This window comes from Electrophorus electricus, chromosome 17 (genome assembly GCF_013358815.1).
Source record: "Electrophorus electricus isolate fEleEle1 chromosome 17, fEleEle1.pri, whole genome shotgun sequence".
NCBI lineage: Eukaryota > Metazoa > Chordata > Actinopteri > Gymnotiformes > Gymnotidae > Electrophorus > Electrophorus electricus.
The window spans coordinates 7,508,351-7,527,549 of record NC_049551.1 but is presented as its reverse complement, the minus strand read 5'-3'; the positions used below and the strand labels follow the sequence as shown (position 1 = coordinate 7,527,549).

The 19,199-nt window shown below is 42.7% G+C and overlaps 1 protein-coding gene across 4 annotated transcripts in view; it reads left to right on the top strand.

The window, feature by feature from the left end:
• slc12a2 (solute carrier family 12 member 2) overlaps positions 1 to 19,199 on the top strand; it is a 47,017-nt gene that overhangs the window by 15,347 nt on the left and 12,471 nt on the right. For all 4 annotated transcript variants that reach the window (XM_035535397.1, XM_035535395.1, XM_035535396.1 and 1 more), the window contains exons 2-17: positions 3,956 to 4,075; positions 7,002 to 7,077; positions 7,709 to 7,804; positions 10,319 to 10,458; positions 10,605 to 10,715; positions 11,119 to 11,227; positions 11,334 to 11,458; positions 11,563 to 11,647; positions 12,167 to 12,336; positions 12,453 to 12,560; positions 12,677 to 12,800; positions 12,895 to 12,996; positions 14,473 to 14,628; positions 16,389 to 16,488; positions 18,162 to 18,273; positions 18,914 to 19,054. In XM_035535397.1, coding sequence (XP_035391290.1) covers positions 3,956 to 4,075; positions 7,002 to 7,077; positions 7,709 to 7,804; positions 10,319 to 10,458; positions 10,605 to 10,715; positions 11,119 to 11,227; positions 11,334 to 11,458; positions 11,563 to 11,647; positions 12,167 to 12,336; positions 12,453 to 12,560; positions 12,677 to 12,800; positions 12,895 to 12,996; positions 14,473 to 14,628; positions 16,389 to 16,488; positions 18,162 to 18,273; positions 18,914 to 19,054 — 1,875 coding nt within the window. The remainder of the gene's footprint in view (positions 1 to 3,955; positions 4,076 to 7,001; positions 7,078 to 7,708; positions 7,805 to 10,318; positions 10,459 to 10,604; positions 10,716 to 11,118; positions 11,228 to 11,333; positions 11,459 to 11,562; positions 11,648 to 12,166; positions 12,337 to 12,452; positions 12,561 to 12,676; positions 12,801 to 12,894; positions 12,997 to 14,472; positions 14,629 to 16,388; positions 16,489 to 18,161; positions 18,274 to 18,913; positions 19,055 to 19,199) is intronic.

Sequence of the window (19,199 nt, the reverse complement as noted above, 5' to 3'; positions counted from 1 at the left end):
AAATGGCATCTGTTCCTTCTAGACTGCTTTTATGGTTCACATCTCTGGTCTCCAGAACTGTAGAGAGCAGGCCTTTTGTTTTCCTACTCCATGTGTATGTAGAAGAGGCTCTCTGCAGTGTAGGCTCCTCAGAAAGCTGAGGTTGAAGCTGCCAGATTGGTGGAGAACTCATCATCCTGGCTTCCTCAGTACTGGCTCATGAACTGGCTCATGAACTGAAGTTCGTTAGATGGGGAGGAGTATGAGTCATATCCTGAATCACTGGCATTCTCCACCCTTCTGGACTTCAGGACCAATTTGTCACAATGCCCAAGCTCTGTCCTAATTAGCAGGAATTTTGTGGATACACTTTACTGCATGCCCTGACAATATATTGATCAGGCTTTGCCATTGTTGGCAATTCCACTTTTTTACCTTCAGGTCGCACAGAGGCTCATACCCTGTGCTCATGTCAACCCAGTTGTGGACCTGGTCGCCTGCTAATGCTGTCCCTTCTTGTCTGGCCCCTAGCTGGACATCCGTGTCACCTGAGGTGGGTGGGGCACTCATGAACTCCAGCGGCGGGACAGATCAGCCCTTTTTCCACTTCCCTCCCTCTTGGCTGCCCTCTGTCACGCCCCCCTCCCCGCCATAGCACAGCGGACGCAGACTATTAGCTCATGTTGACAGATGGTTCAGGTGAAGGTGCACCCTGACTCCTCCCTACCCCCATGCCCACGTCAGCTGGCGGAGCCTGAAACGAAAGCGCCGTCCTGTTTAATTCATACGACATCATCCTCCATGCCGCACCTTAATAACAACCAGATCTCTTTACAGTCTTCTCTCGAGCATCCTGGAGAACAGACAGTGATTTTGTTACAGTAAGCTAAGAATGGCGCATCTCTGCGGCGCAAGGAGTATCCTGCTTGTGTTACATGTGTGTGGAGTTTTTTATTTTTTAATTCCCCCCATCCATTGTAGTGGCTTCTAGTTTTGCACCTGCACTCAAAATAAACATATATTGCAGTACATTTGCCCTTGATTCCCGGTGACTGCTGCAGTTTTGCCTTTGATGGACAGGAGCATCTACAGCCAAGAGGGACAGAAGGAAGAAAAGGAGATGAGGGGGGAGGGGGGAGTCAGTCAGGAAATGGGTCTGTGAATTTTGGACCTGAGGTTAACAACAAAACCATTACCTCATGTCCTGTGTGTGATTTACCAAGTCTTCCCTAGCCTAGTTTTTGTTTCAGCTCTTTCCCAGCTTGCCCTTTGGCAGCTTTTTTAGCATTGCTTGTAGGTCCTGCACAACTGTTTGCTTCATATTGTGATGTACACTGATGTGCCAAAAGTCATGGGACAAAAACTATTATGTAGGACCCCCTCCAGCTCAGCGAAGTGCAGTAACTCGCATGGCATCATTTCCACGAGTTGACGTCATTCATCTGGAGGGATGTTGAGCTGTGCCTTCTAGATAGCCACCCACAGCTCTGTGGTATTTGTAGGTGCAGGATCTCTAGTGTGAATGGACCTCTCCACCACATCCCATAAATGCTTGATTGGGCTCATGTGAGGCAAACACGCAGGCCACACCATTCATTGGAACTCTCCAGAATGCTCCTCAAACCAGTTCTGGACAACTTGGGCCTGTTGGCATGGTGCATTACCTTCCTGGAATATCATATCATCGTGGGGGTCCATAAAGGGCTGCAAACCAAACAGTAAAATGTAGCAGGCACCAGTCAATGACGTGTTTAGGTGGAACGGTGGATCCAACCAATGTCGAGAACACTCCACATGAGTATGGAGCCACCAACAGCTTGCACAGTGCCTTATTGACAACTTTGGTCCATGGCTTCATGGGGTCTGCGGAACACACGAATCTTGCCATCAGCCTGAAACAAACAGCACCGTGACTCCTGGGTCTACGGCAAATGTTGCCAGTCTTCATTTATTCAGTTCAGCTCAAAAGTATTTGCGTAGTGCTTTTTCGTGTTGTCACAAAGCAGCAAAGCAACTTTACAGAAGTGAGTTTTTCAGAGAACCCAGGTTCAGGCTCCTAATGAACTAGCCAAGGCTGAAAGGGGAACCCGTCCTCCTCTGGTCAACACTGGCTGGCAAGCGAATAACGACTGATGATCAACAAACAATATATTGTGTAGACTTGTTAGCACTCTAGCTGGTATTGTCCTGTGACCTGTTTCATATACATATAAGCACACACAAGAACAAGACGGCACACAAAGCTAATAGGCCAATTTGCAGGTTATAAGAAACGTCTGACTTCTATAACACAACTTATCTTTTTTGTTTGGCTGTGTAAGGGCAATTGAATTAAACACAGCTTGGAGTGAAATCACTGTGAGAAATAGATTAAAGACCAGTGATGTCCTGCAGTGTAGTTGGAAATGCAGTGAACTTTGTTGCAGTTCATGTGATCTGCATGACTCAAGTTTTGCTTTTGGATTCAGCTGACAGAAGGCACATCTAAGTGTTCATTTAACGTCCTTATCAAGTCTTTAAGTGTATAAACAAGTAACAGCACAAGAGAAACGTGGGGTTTTTGTTCTTTGAAGTTGATGCTGTGTGACATGATGATTGTAGTGATTATGGTGATGAGTAATGTTTCTTAGTGATGCACATGGAATAGTCAACAACTAATATGTTGTTCCTCACACAGAGATTGTCTTGTATTTTGGAAGCAAATCACTATCATGTAAATAATGCATAATGTGGATTTCCTTGTAATGGAACACAACCCAGCGTGCTGAGGTTAGTCAAAGTGTCCCCAGGTTATCTATATGCCCGAAAGTTGTGGATATGCCACATAAATGTCTCATGTCAGCACTATGTAATGATGGTCTGGCTAACCTAGTGACGAACACTTCCATGGTATGCCAATCGCAGAAAATACACTTGTGTGGAAGAAGGCTCGGTGATCTGATTTTTGAGAGATGATCATCTCAGACTGTCTACAGCATATTTGGAGCAGAATTTCATTCACACATGAGCTCTCTGTGCCGTGGTGGCATCAAACATTGGCCTCCTCAACCCTCTGCCCTCTTGCCAAAATGCCGTCAAGTCCCCTGTTTATCTCATTTCCACTGAACTGTCTTTACCTTTTTTCCACTTGTGCCATGGCTAATTTAGGTGTGCATGTTTTGGAGTTTGGCAAAGGCAGGGCCACACTGTTTTGTGCCAGTCCCCTAGGAAGCCTTAGGGACTTGGTTTGGCCTATTAGCTGTTTTGTTTTTAACAAGCCTGAGCAACAGACAAAGCTTAGTCATGGCTAGATGTAAAAGGAACCTCCCTTTTGTGCTGTCACTAGGAGAGGCAGCTTTAGGCAGGGTCCTAGGCCATCATCGCCTACCCGCACAACGGGGTCCATCTACAGAGACTTGAGGCTCCACTGCCTACGTCACAGCATTGTCCCTGCACAGGAGGGAGTCTTCCTGTGTTTGACCTTCTAAAGATACAACGGTAGATAACTGTGCCCGTGTGTATTTGTGAATGTGAATGACTGTAACAAAAGGGGAAGGGGGGGGGGGGACTCTGACAGAATAAGAAGAATTTAAACATTGCACTTTGAGAAGTAATAAAAGCACTGCTGTCAAACAGAGGGCTGTGTTTTCCAGGTATAGACTAAGTTTGGCCCAGGAGTAATTTAAATTTCATTGCCAGTGGGGGTTTTCCACTGAAAGCCCTGTTGGACTAAGATGACACTGGAACTGTGATTATATTCTGTAATGTTGTTGTTTTGTCTGATTACTTTCGATGCTTTGTCAATTTCCTTACTTTCACATTGAGTAGCTCTTCTCAGGCTTAAAGTAGAATGGGCTCCAGCTCACTACAGCTTAAGTGACATTAATTGTTAACCTTAATCACCTATAGAACTAATGGAGCAATGTCAGTAATAGTGGTGTAATTATTCATGTTTTATACTGTTTTGTTAATGGCCGTATCTGTTTGTCATTTGAAGGAGCCTTTTGAGGATGGATTTGCCAACGGCGATGAGCTGACCCCAGCCGAGGAGGCTGCAGCCAAAGAAGCAGCTGAGTCCAAAGGAGTTGTGAAGTTTGGATGGGTGAAAGGAGTGCTGGTAAGATCTTTGGCTGTTGTGGTGTTTGAGAGCTCAGGTTGTTGAGCAAGTTGCTGCAGATGTTAGGATCCACACCAGGCATCTTCTGATTCCTTTCATATAGACTTCTATAGCGCACCTGGTAGAGTAGGTAGAGTGTAGTCTAGTAACACCAAGGTCATGTGATTTGGTTTGATTAAGAATTGATTCAGTTTCTCTTAGTAACATTGTAAAAAAAAAAAAAAAAAAAAAAAAAAAAAAAAAAAAAAAACTTAGCCACATTTTACTATCATTTTATTTGAATATGAATTTTTGGAATTTTTTTTTTTTTTTGAAAAACAATATTCACAGGCCAGACAAATGAGAATTTTTCAACAAAGATCAAGTATTTTTGTATGAGGAGAAAATTGTACATGACCACCATGGGTCAGGCTAAAACCTCACAATTGGCAACATAGAAGAAACACTGAGCAATAGGGCACAATAGCAATAGATTTATTTTGCTTCTGGAGTCTTTATTCGTCTCTTGCCAGATAAGTAATATATTCATCATACAAAATGTGTCCTTCCGTGTAAGGAAAACCTGGTTTTAGACTGGCCCAAGATAATCTTACAACTCAACACTGGCAATATGGCACATTGAGCCAGGGTCATTAAAGTCCACAAAACTGATGTGGAATTTCAGCTGCTTCTTCATGCGCCACTGTGCTGAGCTCTAATGCTCCGTGTGCCATGTTATGACTTTAGTTTTGAGGTGTGAAGTGAGCTTCAGCCAGCCTAAAACCAGCCTTTCCTTACTGGGAAGGAAACGTTCTGTATGAGGAACATTATTATTTTTCTGGCCAGATATCAATAAAGCCTTTAGTTGTGCCTCTGATATTTACTTTTCATATTCCTTTGTCATTGTGCCCTATTACACAGTGTGCAGTGAATTTGCCGTGTTCTCAATTCTGAGATATTAAAAACCATAAGTCTGATTACAAATAGGTTTTCCTTACAGTTTAAATGAAGCTGGGGGATCCCAAAACTATTTATATAATTAAATACATATAATTATACACTGAATTTGAAGGTTATATTTTATAAACAGAATATTTATTAGATTTTAATCTCTTTTTTAATAGTCACAATGTAAGGATGAGAAAATGAATGAACTGATTTATGATCAGATCATCTTTTAATTTACTGTCTTTTACTGAATTAGATGCTACAAATAAGGAACCAGCTTCAGGTACTGAATAAGAGTGTGCATATACGTAGCCAAATGAACGGAAGCTGCAAATAAGTAAGAAACTTCAGTATGGCTTGCTGCCCAAGGTGGCTCTTAAGTAGGTAACGCTTTGAGACTGGATTAGTGAATGTGAAAGCAATAGTGGAACAGGTGGTGAACGTAGTCCTGTTGCAGCTCATTTGTAAATGTCTTTGTCACAATTCTTAAATGCATAGAGAAAGTGGTGAAATTGCCCAGAGACCGTGATCTTGATAAAAGGCATTTACAGCGTGAATGTTGATGGCTGTACACCCTGAAGATATCGTATGTCTCCAGATGATCTTGAAAAAGAATTTGATATTATTATTTTTATTTATTTTTTTTTGTATGAATGACACTTTTTTCCATAGTTGTTTGTTGTCTTAATTATAATTCATCGTATTGTATCATTCATTATTGTTCATCTATTATGGCTTAAATCCTGAAATTACAGATAGATATGTTTTTCTAACAGAAGAAGTAACATAAATTTATTGCATGTATGAGATTTAAACCTTGATGATGAACCTCTGGCGTCTGTATGGTTCCGGTGTGATTGTTGTTGCTCTGGTTGCTGTGTAATGTAAATGTCACTACACCTGAATGTTTTGACTGAACAAGGCCATAGAGGTCAAAATGTTGCAGGTATGATACTTTTAATAAATAAGGGAGCTTTAAGTACACTGTGTAAGCATTTTGTTGGTTTGTTTTGGTGTCTTGCTCCCAGTCCAGACTTTTAGCATGTATATGAGCAGTGCCATGACCATGTTCCAACACACTTGTTAAAAGTATGCTTGATCTGTGGGTGAACTGCTTTGGAGAGCTTCCCCCCCATGTCTCTGAGGACTCCATCATTTTCGCCTACCATCTCAATTAGCTGAGCCGCAGACCGTAGAAGTATGACACCCAAACAAAGCGGGAGATGAAAATGAGCACCAGTGACATGCTGCTCAGGATTTCTAACCCCTGCTGGGAATTGGACTGCTCGTTCCGTCCTGCCCATAAATGTCTGTGCCATGCTGCTAGGATTTTGTGGTGTTATCTGGGATGTGCTACTACTTTCAGAAAGCCGATGACTGTGGAAAACATCTTCACAAACTCTTCCAGTTCTTTGAGAGTGAACAGGATGCTCTTACAGTAAAACCTCTGCCTATTTTAAGTGCTGGATGATTAGTATTAAGGCTTCAGAGCTGAAGCACTCGCAGTTTAAGGATAGTCCCTGGTTCTCGTCACTCGTGTGTTGATGTGTGCAGGACATGCTTCCTCTTCTTCTTAACATTTGTCCACATTTTCCACCTACTCACTCTCTCAACATTTGAATGAACAAAAACCAGACACACAAGCAAAGGATAAATCAAGACCCTTTTAAAGGTTTTGTCATGACACCTGTATTGATATCATTTCTTTGATATTTGATGGTAAATCTTATAATATACTGATGTGTTGTCACAACTTCTGATGTTCAGGTATGCCGCACATTTCATTTGTCACCCAAAGCATTTTTTCAAACCGTGGCAGGAGTTCAGTCTTTCAGTTAAAGGTCACACAGCAGTGTAGATTACACACGGACCAACTCCTGCCATCAGCCTTGGGCTTCCCATGGATGCCAAGGCCGGGTTTGCTGGGAAAAGAGCTTTGGTCCGTAACGTTTTCCCTCCGGTCTACATAACGCCTAACTGCCATCCTCCCTCTGTGCAGGTCCGCTGCATGTTGAACATTTGGGGCGTGATGCTCTTCATCCGCATGACATGGATCGTGGGCCAGGCCGGAGTTGGTAGGTTTGGACTCTCCGGAGCACTTCCTCCAGTTCATGTGAATTAAAGCCTTTAATTCACACAGGCTCCATGGCCTCCCATTCGCCATCCACCATCCGGGTGCTGAATGTTGCTGCAGGGTGGCAGCTGCAGTTAACGGTCAAGCACAAGCTCATTTCTCAGTGCCATTTGCAAGCATTTGCTGCAGAATGCAACACGACTGGTTGTAAACTGCTAGCGTTAAGAATATCATGTAAAGAAGGGGATATGAAAAGGCCTTATGTAAAATGGCTATGACAAAATATTTTGCAGGAGTCTGAAGGTGATGGTTATCATGATCTTCATAAACGTGTATAATGTATATCTGCTGTATTTTTGTACATTTTTAACTTATTTTTGGCACAACTGGAGGCAGTGGATATAGTTTGTATTAGTTGTTCTGTCCATTTATCTATTACTAACCAGCGAGGACAAGCCAGTGCTGATCAACCCACTAGAAATTAAATGCTTTTAATTTCACATTGTAGTGAGAGATTACTGGATTTTCTGAAGTGAAATTTTCCTTCATACATCAGGAAAGTTCTGTCACAATATTTCACTTTGATGGTATTTTCGTGATTTGTCTCCCCCCCCGCCCCCCCCCCCCCCCAGTATGTTCCTGTGCTATCGTTGCTATGGCAACGGTTGTGACCAGCATCACTGGCTGCTCGACCTCGGCGATAGCAACCAACGGTTTCGTGAGAGGAGGTAAGAAACTCCACACTGCAAATGAAGAGTAAATGAATAGGAAGGACAGCGCTTGCACGTGAAGCCATGCTGAGGTGGCCCGTTGGTCATCACTACATGCTAAGTAGGAGCTTGAGCTGCAGGGTGTGTCGGCCAGCCACGAGGGCCTCCGGGGTCACCCTGAGGTTTTAATTAATCCGACAGTACAAGTGAACAGTTGTGAGCAGTTATAATGGTCAGTGTAACTTGATCTGTCCTCAGGAATTGTCCTGTCAGTGAGACTCTGTGGTGGTCTCCCTATTCCCTGCTTATGAGTGATGAGAGCTAGCTGTTCAACTCTGCACTCCTGTGCTAGCTGACTTGCCCGTTCATTGTTTTATGAGCGTCCCAGCCATTGTGGTGTACTGCGTATGTAATCCGCTCTGTGAATTTATCCACTAAAACTGCCTTTTTGTTTGTTTGTTTTGTTTGTTTTGTAAACTTCAATAAAATTTAAATTAGCTATATTTTATTGACCTTGCATGTACTGGAAAATACATTCATAGAAATATTTTATATAAGTTTTTTTTTTTTTAATGCCGTCAGTGCTACTATACTGCCTAGGCTATATTGAACTGTTTCTCCTCCTTTATCTGTCGTTTTCTCTAATTACTAAATTTAATTATTGTACCCTCCACTGTATCCACCGCACCGATATGTCATCACCTCCATATGTTAATGTTCCATAGGTTGGTCAGGATATCGCACACACCCTGGGGCATGCAGTTAAGGTCATGTGCAGAATTAAGATGCCACCTCTTCAGCTGATGTCCCTTTCATGGGCCTCCTGCCAAAGAGGGTTTTGCATGCCAGGTCATAAAACCCCAGACAAATTACTACCTCCCCTTTTTGTCGACAGTCAAAATCACCATCGCATGATAACTAATTTCGCTAAGGAATTGCGTAATCCGCAGATGGTGAAACGTGAGTGTTGAGCTGTGGCTGAGGCCAAGTCAACAGTGCGCTAGTGGGAAGGTGATCAGAAGGGCGAGGAATTGTCTAATGCACCTGGTTGAAAAAGACCGTTCATTCCTGAGACAGTCAGAACATCTCTTTGCAGTGTTTAGTAATGTAAACTGATTCAATATTGCTCTTTTTTTTTTTTCTTGTGGCAACATTTTTCAGTGCAAATAAAAGTTGAATGAGTGCAGCTAAACAGAGTTTGCATGGTAATGAACAAAGAACCCTGCTTATCCTCCCTGCTGTTCCTGTACCAGTCCTGAGTTATTTATAGTCCACACTTGTATACAATATTTTTGTATCTAAGTGGAAGACTTGTATTCATGGTCCACAGAGGAAGACCTGTATTCATGGTTTTTCTAGATTTATTATCTGATACCATTATTTTCCATGAGTGAGAACAATTCAACTATCAGTGTTTAGTTATGAACCCAAATTAGGGTTAATTTGTTACTGATGATTTGGAGGGTTTAAATACTTGATTTGGCTTTCTTCTTCTAGCCTTCTAAATTTTTGCAGATGACCAGACTTAAAGCGTTCTAGGACAAGTATAGTGTCAGCCACATGCAATTCATGTAGTGCCAGTTGCTCAGCCTTGGTATTTCAGCTCATCTGGTGTGCTCCGCTGACCACCATAGTTGTAATTATTTACACCAAAGGCCATGTCCCAGCCTAGAAGGATATGTTCTCTGTTCCACATGCCGTGACAACAGGCAGCAACGGCAGGATTAAGTAGGGTGCTTCCAAATCCAAACACCTTTGCCTCAAGTGGTTGGGAGGGTATTCTGTTGCCTTTCAATGGTAGGATATAGGACACATCTTGATTTATTTATATTTATTTTGTGTGGAGGTTTTCACTTAGCGTGGTAGTGATATCATATCAGAGTGTGGGTGTTTATATCTTCTGAGATTACTCAGGGAAACTGAACATTCTGTTCACCTATGCGAGTGAGGTCTTGTTTGCTTAGGATCAGATACTGGCACAAGTTGATATTGAAATATAAACTTGTATTTTACAGGCAGCTATTTGGTGTAAAGGCCTCATTGGACAAGCTGTCAAAACGTTCAGTAAAGGATAGACAAATTTAACAGTTGTTGCTCAAATCAAGTAACACTGTCCATGACTCAGAGTTCTGTCTACAGCTATTCTATTAGATTGAAGCAAGTATTTTGTCAAATTGCACAACAGCCTAAGTGGAGTCAAACCTTAACATGAGTTTTGACTAGTGCCCTTTTCCATGGATGATGATCCTTCATAAACTAATCTTTTTTTGGGGGGGGGGGGGGGGATTTTAGAAATTTCACACACAGAACACAACTCTGTATAACATGTTTGAATATTTTTACCAGGTTGGTGTCAAGCCTGTTTTTCCATTTCATAAATTATTCTCCAAGTTGACAAGGTTCACTTGTATCTTTTAAAATATAGCATTAGCTCCAATGAATCCAGATAGATAGATAGTTTTAGTGATAAATGTGTTGTAAAATGTAATGTATATATTTTTGCTGTTTGTGTTTTTTTTCCCTTGTCCTCAGGAGGGGCATATTATTTGATATCTCGAAGTTTAGGCCCAGAATTTGGAGGCTCTATTGGTCTAATCTTTGCTTTTGCCAACGCAGTGGCAGTGGCCATGTATGTTGTGGGATTTGCTGAGACAGTCGTTGAACTTCTTGAAGTAAGAAACAATCTGTTATTCCCTTTATTTTGTACATTGTCTTCATAGCAGGCAAATAAAAAAAAATGTAATGCTGTATGTAGCTACTGCAGATTAACTTATTCTGGGGTAATTTTTAATTTATTAATCTATTAATTGTGGCTTAGGTTGCTGGTGCCACCATGTTTGATCAAGTCAATGACATCAGAATCGTTGGAACTATTACTGTCATTATCCTTCTGGGGATCTCGGTGGCAGGCATGGAGTGGGAGGCCAAGGTGTGATTTTTAATTTATGTGTGTCTGTGTGTTTGTCTGGGGGTGTCTGCGTGGGTGTCTGTCTGTGTGTCTGTCTGTGTCTGGGTCTGTGTGTCTGTCTGTGTCTGGGTCTGTGTGTCTGTCTGTGTCTGGGTCTGTGTGTCTGTCTGTGTCTGGGTCTGTGTGTCTGTCCGTGTCTGGGTCTGTGTGTCTGTCCGTGTCTGGGTCTGTGTGTCTGTCCGTGTCTGGGTCTGTGTGTCTGTCCGTGTCTGGGTCTGTGTGTCTGTCCGTGTCTGGGTCTGTGTGTCTGTCCGTGTCTGGGTCTGTGTGTCTGTCCGTGTCTGGGTCTGTGTGTCTGTGTGTGTGTGTGTGTGTGTCTGTGTGTCTGTGTGTGTGTATTAATATGCTGATTTTGATCTTGCAGGCCCAGATTTTCCTTTTGGTTATCTTGATCTGTGCCATCTTCAACTACTTCATTGGCACATTCATCTTCATCGAGTCAAAGGAAAAATATGGATTCTTTAGCTATGATGGTACTAATAAGCCCTCTTGGGAGTACGACTCTAGATAATTGCCACAAAAGTTACTGTTTTCCACATGCCTTTTGCCCTCTGTGACTGTAACTCCTCTCTTCTTCAGCTGGCATCTTGCTAGAGAATTTAGCACCGGACTTCCGAGGAGAAACGTTCTTCTCTGTCTTTGCCATCTTCTTCCCTGCAGCCACTGGCATTCTCGCTGGGGCCAACATCTCAGGAGATCTTGCAGTGAGTTGTGGTCACATTCCCATAACATATGCACAGTATTAAAGTGGTCTCAACATAAAATATAGTGCATTTACATTCTTTCACTATTTTTTTTGCATTTGTAGGATCCCCAGATGGCGATCCCTAAGGGAACTCTTTTGGCCATTCTTATCACAGGCTTGGTCTACATGGGTGTTGCTATATCTGCAGGTAAATGGTTGTCAGTAGTCAACCAATTTGCTCTGGGGCCCCTGAGAGGTGCAACAGAAAAGTGTTACCCTTATGACTGAGAGGTCACTGGTTCAATCCTTGATGGTTTCTCAGCCATCAGTGGCTAGGAGTCCAATCGAATAAAATTGGGATTGCTTTCTGGGTGAGAGTGATGGCATTACTCTGTCCCCTGACATTCTCTGCGACACTAGCCAGCCTGTGTGCTCATGCATGCTGACACGGGCAGTTAATGCCTTCCTCCAAGTGCATTCAGCTGCCCTGTATTACAGTATAGCCGGCAGCTCGAAAAGATGTTGTGCTGGGCTTCATGTGTCTCGGAGGAAGCACATGCTTGCCTGAACCTTCCAGGTTGGTTGTTAGGACAGAGGGAAACCAGCTGGCTAATGGGTGGGAATTGGGCTTCCTGTGTTCCTGTATTCACATCTATATTGCCATTTTAAAATTATTTTTTGGCCAATTCATCTTCAACCTGGTCCTTTTCTTTCTCCTTGTTCTTAGGCTCTTGCATTGTGAGAGATGCCACAGGCGTTGTGATCAATAGCACTATGACTGATGACTTTAAATGCAATGGTGCAGCCTGCAAGTATGGTTATGACTTCTCCTCCTGCAAGCCAGTTAATGGAAGTCAGTCGTCTTCTTGCAAGTATGGGCTCCACAATGACTTCCAGGTAAGGCAGTGAGTAGTGAAATCTAAGCTACAGCATGGGCTGTGTACAGAGTATGCCTGATGCTGAGCTGAGCTGAACTGAAACCAGCTTCCCTTCTCTCCCTACTCCACCCCAAGGTTATGAGTGTGGTTTCAGGTTTTGGGCCTCTCATCACAGCAGGGATTTTCTCTGCAACTCTCTCTTCGGCCCTGGCCTCTCTGGTCAGCGCTCCCAAAGTGTTCCAGGTGGGCCTCTACAATAACATCTATCCCGGATAAAGGCTTTCTTTAGTAGTACAAACAGGGCACTTTAGTAAATATTCATGTAAAAATGATTGTCACTTAACCTTCCTCCCCTTCAGGCTTTATGCAAAGACAACATCTACCCAGGCATTGCCGGCTTCGCCAAGGGCTACGGCAAGAACAATGAGCCCCTACGTGGCTATCTTCTCACCTTTGCCATCGCTCTGGCTTTCATCCTAATCGGTACGCCGGCGTTCCCCACGGGGGCTCTACATAGTTCCGCCTCATATTTAATGGCTTCTCATAAAACCTGCATGTCTGTTTCTCGTGGTTGCAGCTGAACTCAACGTCATTGCGCCGATCATATCCAACTTCTTCCTGGCCTCTTACGCCCTGATCAATTTCTCCGTGTTCCATGCCTCTCTGGCCAACTCTCCTGGTAAGGCTCTCACTTGCTTATGAAGAGCGAAACAGTTACTGATGCGTAGATGGTTTAGAATATCCTATGTTTAATACCCTTACTATGATTTATAGCATGTGTATATGTTAACAGTCATAGGTGTTAAGTGCTTTTATTGGTCAGAGATGTAATTCAGAGGTACAAATGATTGTGGTGAGGGTCTGGCTTATAAATGAATAAGTGGAATAAATGTAAAGTGGCAGTGTGGTGTTGCATATTGTTTATGGACCTGGGGAGACCATATTGATCTCCCCATGTTGACACACTATATGCAACATGTGGACCAATGGGTAAAAATGATTATAGGGAATTGGGGGAATCTTTTTAAACGGGATTATAAAGAAACTATAAAAGCAGTGATTTAAAAGCTTTCTCCAGACTAGAATGTTTAAAACAATTTCATGGATAAGTTGTGGACTACCGTTTAAGCTAATATCTCTAGACAAATGCTTTTGAGAGCCATTTATTTGACGTTTCTGTCAGTCGCTGTTTACTATTCACTATTTTCCATCATAAAACACGTTGACAAAATATCATTTGTTGGCTCTTGATCGGGATTTTGCATATTATCCTGAAACTGATGTCAAGATTATCATTTATTCTTTGTGTAAAGAGATATGTCCTTCCTTCAATACCAAAGCACTAGAAGACTACCAGGTAGATATCTTCGATCTAATTGTGATGTTCTTCACAATGTTCCTACGTACACAGTTCCATGCACATAAAGGGTACAGTTTCCAAGGAAATATTTCACACTCACTGACTTGTCCTGTTTCTCATAAAGTAGAACTTTTTTTATGTTTTATTTTGTTTTTTTTTAATGGTCAAGTGTACCCTTTATGTCCTGCTCCCTTCCTAGCATTACAGTGTAACAGCTCAAGTGCTTAATTGCTTGACCTCACTAAAATGCCATTTGGTTAGTAGTAGATCTTTTGTCAGATAAACCCCTGTAGTTACAGTAACCTCTCATGTGTATCCTAACTGGTGCTAACTCATTTTAATCCAAGTCTGTGCCCATGCTTATGTAAACTGTGAGTCCACTGTGGTAGACTGTCCCAGCCAGGAAATGGATTTGTTATATTTGTGTTGGACCAGGTGAGGAAAACATGGAGGATCATTACTTGGCCACACAAAATATGAGTTTTATACCGGGTTTTGCGTAACATAACCCTTAATGCTTAGAGCTTGGTAGGAAAGAAGTAACACTGAGTTGAAAGAATGTATTTACTATGTTTGGTACAATCTTTAAAGTACCAAATATATAAACTAGTATTTAAAATGTTTTTTAACTAGCCCAGCAACACTTTTGCACCAGATGTAAAATATAGACTTCCGTAGCACATTCTGTTCATTTTGGGATTTGTATCAGTGGGCCACAAAAGGCCAAACACAATTAGTCTTGTGTTGATTAGCACCGCCCACCTCTAAACGTTATTTCCTGCATATGTTGGGCAGGGTGGAGACCCAGCTTTAAATACTACAACATGTGGGTGTCCCTGGCCGGAGCCGTGCTCTGCTGTGTGGTCATGTTCGTCATCAACTGGTGGGCAGCCCTGTTGACCAACGTCATCGTCTTGTCTCTCTACATTTACGTGAGCTACAAGAAGCCAGGTAAGATCCTGTACGGCTCCCACCCCCAAGGATCAAAGATGCTGTGTCATAGTGAGACGTTATGCCACCGTATGCCGGTGGCTCTGCATGTGTGAAACTGTTCTTTGCATTGTCTGTCTTCTTATCTGACATAATCAAAACAAACCAATATATATAAAAAACAAACTTGGTGTAATTGTTCCGTATCCCCATGGAATGATTTTCCCTGTCCATATTTCTCAGTCTTAATTACTATTTAATTTAAATTCCTTCCTACTGCTGAACTGGGTCAGCTGCAGGAATGCGTAATGGAGCCATCTTTTCTGACTTTGTGTCCACTTAAGATAGACATGAACAATTTTGTTCTGAACTGTATTTTGCCTGGATATTAATATTTTTTTAGCTTTATTTATTTCATTCTTTTTTTTCCCTGCTGATGCATGGCTTTTGGGCATTGGGAGGGAGACGGGTTTTGCATCACAGTGCAGCACAGCCATGCGCAAACACACACACACACACACACACACACACACACACACACACACACACACACTGCAGTGGAGCTGCTGTTCTATTTTAGGTTGGAGTTGCTGTGAAGGCTTCCATGCTGAGCCGGTCCCACAATAGCAAGATTCAGTGTGATGATTCAGCTCATTATGTCCCAGTTCTCTAAAAGTGTTTGTTCTCCAAAGGTGATACAGTAAGAACAGGCATGTTCATTTTAATATTCCACTCGATGGCCTGATAATGAACAAAACAACCGTACAGTTGATTTTGGTATAGTGCCGCACACAAGAACAGCTCACAGAATGTAGACTCATTCAAAGCATATTGATGCAATCCTGGCAAATAAATAAACACATACATAGGCTTTAGTAAGGGTGGAATTTTATTTATTTTTAAGACTCTCCCCGGGATAGACACACATGGTGGGTTAAGGGCAGTTAGATGTTAACACATGACTGTAATTCTCTACAGCCTTGTACGGCACTCGGTTAAGTGCAGAATCCATTGTTAAATATCTTTTAGTTCATCTTAGCTAATGAGTTTCAAAATGTGCTGAATATATTAAACCATCACACTCATGAGATTAGCAATGCAGTAAGTTTAGAAGGTTGTTCTATTTACTGCCCTTCAGCAATGTGTTAAACAAATACAACCCACAGATGTAAACATGCACGAGCGCCTATAGAGAAGAGCCACAGGCTTTTAGAAAGGTGATGCCATTTGTAGTGTTTCCCCTAAGTGTTTCATAGTGAGAGATTACCTGTAAGCAGTAACCAGATCATGTGTGAAACTCTTTGCACTGAGGCCATTCGTAGTGTTTCCCACAAGTGTTTCTATGGTCTAGGCTGTCTCTAATGCTAGCTGTGCCTAAGCAGTGACCACACTTGCCTAAGGCAGGGACTAGGCTGGGGTCTGTCCTTGTTCAGTCCTGCACCCAGAAGGGGTGGTGCATGTGCATGCACCAGCCTGGTCAGCACGCTGGGTCCGTTCGAGGGTCTGCAGCCCTCTGGGTCACCGGCATGCCGGGCCACTGGTGCACTCAGGGCAGATGCCGATGGTTCCCATGCAGCGTGCATGCACACACACACACTCACCCCCCAAGTACTCTGCGGTTCTCTTTGTTTTCGTGCGGGGGGTGTGGTTTTTGTGTAAATGACCTTCACAGTGCCTAAGACCACATGCGAGCACACACAGCTATGTAAATGTTGCTAGAGAGGGAACAGGTTTCGAGGTTACAATAGTGGGGGGCTGAACTGAATGTGCTCCATTTGCAGATGTGAACTGGGGTTCTTCCACCCAGGCACTGACCTACCACCAGGCCCTGACACACAGCCTGCAGCTCTGCGGTGTCTCAGACCACGTGAAAACCTTCAGGTATAGAGCACTCACTTTACTCCTGTTTTAGTCTTAATTGTTATAAAGATTCTTATAAAGAAATTGACCAGATACCTGTTATTTTACACTTGATTTCACCATTATAGGAGAGATGGTGTATTTCATTGTTTCTGAGGTTTAATGATTCTGGATTAATGCAGGTTGTTTGCACATTTCATGTGTGCGCATGTGCCATTTAGCACAGTCTGCTTTAGGCAATCCCTGTTTTCCCCAGATAATGTTATAATGGTTTACTGGCTCCGGCTTTCAAGGATTCCCAGTGATGGGGTTTTGTTCTCTCTGAAAACACACCCAGAGAGCACTGTTTTCCTGCACTCCAGGATACTGTACCACAAAACTTAAGATGAGCTGTTCTGTACTTGCTGATATGCCACAGTCAGTAACCTGACTCTGCAGTGTGATGCTGCAGATATTTCTACTAGCATGAAATCGCCACAAGAGGCTTACATAAGACAGTGAAGTATACCGTTGCTTTCAAGTTCAATTTGACATTCCCATCAATCTTCAAATACCTTGCAATGGAAGCATAGAAGCCAAAGAGATGTATTTTAGTCTGATTTTATTGACAAATACCAAGTCATGGGCTAAGAGGGTTTTACAAGAAAAATCATTTTTGGTAGTAAAATTTAGTTCAAGACTGTAGGGCTAATATGACCCGGTGGTGGTAGTGGTGCTTGTGATCTGTTTCTGTCAATTTTAAATGTGAAGTGTTTTCACATTTGAACTATAAAGTGGGCTGTGGATTCCCTTCTACAATGTCTGCATAATGAGAGGTGCATTCTGCTGTCTGCAGTTACACCAAGCATTAAAGAGCAGGTCTACACACCACTTTGCACTTTGGTAGTGATTAGTGTCTTGCTTTCCCCTTCATATCCATTTATCTGCCTGGTTCCGACTGGCAGACCGCAAGGCTTTTTAGAGTAAAAAAAAAAAAGGTTGTCAGCTGCTAATGCGACCGCCGCTGCACTTGAGTGGCCAGTCTGGGTGAGCAGTTCGTAGGAGTCGGGAATCAGAGTCTGTACGGAGCAAAGATCCCTTGTCTGATCTCAGTCTGATCTCTGTGTGCAGCAAAAACGGTGGCGTTCGCGTGCAGTTCTTGTTCTCTGAATGGTTTGTTTTTTAATGTGAGGTGAGAAGATGCTGATTTGAAAAGTAAGTAGTCACATTACAGTAGGTCATTACAGAGTGTGGCATTAATGCAGAGCGACTCTAATCTCATTAACTTTAAGCAAGTTTTCAGCTTATCAGGACCGTACGAGCTGAAATAAAGGAAACTCTAACCAGAGCACAGCCTCTTAGTGTTCCCATGGCAATAAGCCTGTGGAGAATTAGGGAGTGTCTGATAATAGCTTGATTATCAAACGAGTTACTCTTAGCTTTTGCCTGGCCGTAATCCTTTTTTTTGTAGCATTGTGTCTTTGAAGTACACTAATCTGGACTTCTCACATTCTTTGACTGATCAGAGAGGTGATCTGTGAAGGTCATGTGAAGGTAGACCTGTCCAATTACTCATTCTGGTGGCTGCTGTTCTCCACACGGCTTGTTTGTCGCATCATGTTAACTGAACTAATTCAGCAGCCGTAGGTAAGGTGTGTCGAGGAAATTGTTCTTAATGGCAGGGTATGATGGCGTCGCCCGGTTGTTTTTCACAGGCCGCAGTGTTTGGTGATGACGGGAGCGCCCAATTCTCGCCCGGCCCTCCTCAATCTGGTCCACGCCTTCACCAAGAATGTTGGCCTCATGGTCTGTGGCCATGTGCGCATCGTAAGTTCCCAACTGCACACCGCCTACAGCAAACGCTTGTTTAAATTAATAAAAAAACATGCGTGTCCTTAAATATTTGTTTTGGAATCTATAGCCATTCAGTCTATAAAGGTGTAGTAATTTATGTTGCTACTCTCTAACTATGGGTTTTTCAACACAATAGTTTGTTGTTTTCTAGATTGTTTGTGCATTTAAATGCCCATTTGTACAATAAAGTTGTGGTCCATTATGCCAGTGCTGGGGAAGGCACTGAAGTAATAGTTGTGAAAAGGCACTTTACAGCTGCTCCCCTGCTGGGCCGTGCCGACTGCGGTAATCAAAAGCACGTTGTTTGGGAGCCGGTTCCATCAGGCTCCCGCAACTGGACCCGGAGGAGCCCAGCACCCTTCCGCTGGCTCCCACCACATATTCCATTACCAAACCCAGAAACTGGGCAGGCCGAGCATGTTCCTGTTGTAAAGTGCCTCGCTTTCCCACTCCTTCATTATGGCTAATCAAGCTCTGAAGATTAGAATTCATAAACGGGCATTTTTTTGTGTGTGTGTGTGGTTATGAGCCATTGTAAGGACATCTCACTGTTGGGTGAGGGCCTTGGACCTCTTCTACTCTGTCGTGACCTGCCTTTGTTCTGTGTCTGTAGTGTTCCCGCCGGCCTAACTTTAAAGAGCTGAACAGCGACATGTTGCGCTACCAGCGCTGGCTTCTCAACAACAAGTCCAAGTCTTTTTACAGCCCCGTCGTTGCTGAGGACCTGCGACAAGGCACACAGTACCTTCTACAGGTGTGTGTGTGTGTGTGTGTGTGTGTGTGTGTTATAAATATAAATTTAAATATATATATATATATATATATATATATATATATATATATATATATATATATATATATATATATATATATATATATATATATATATATTTAAAATA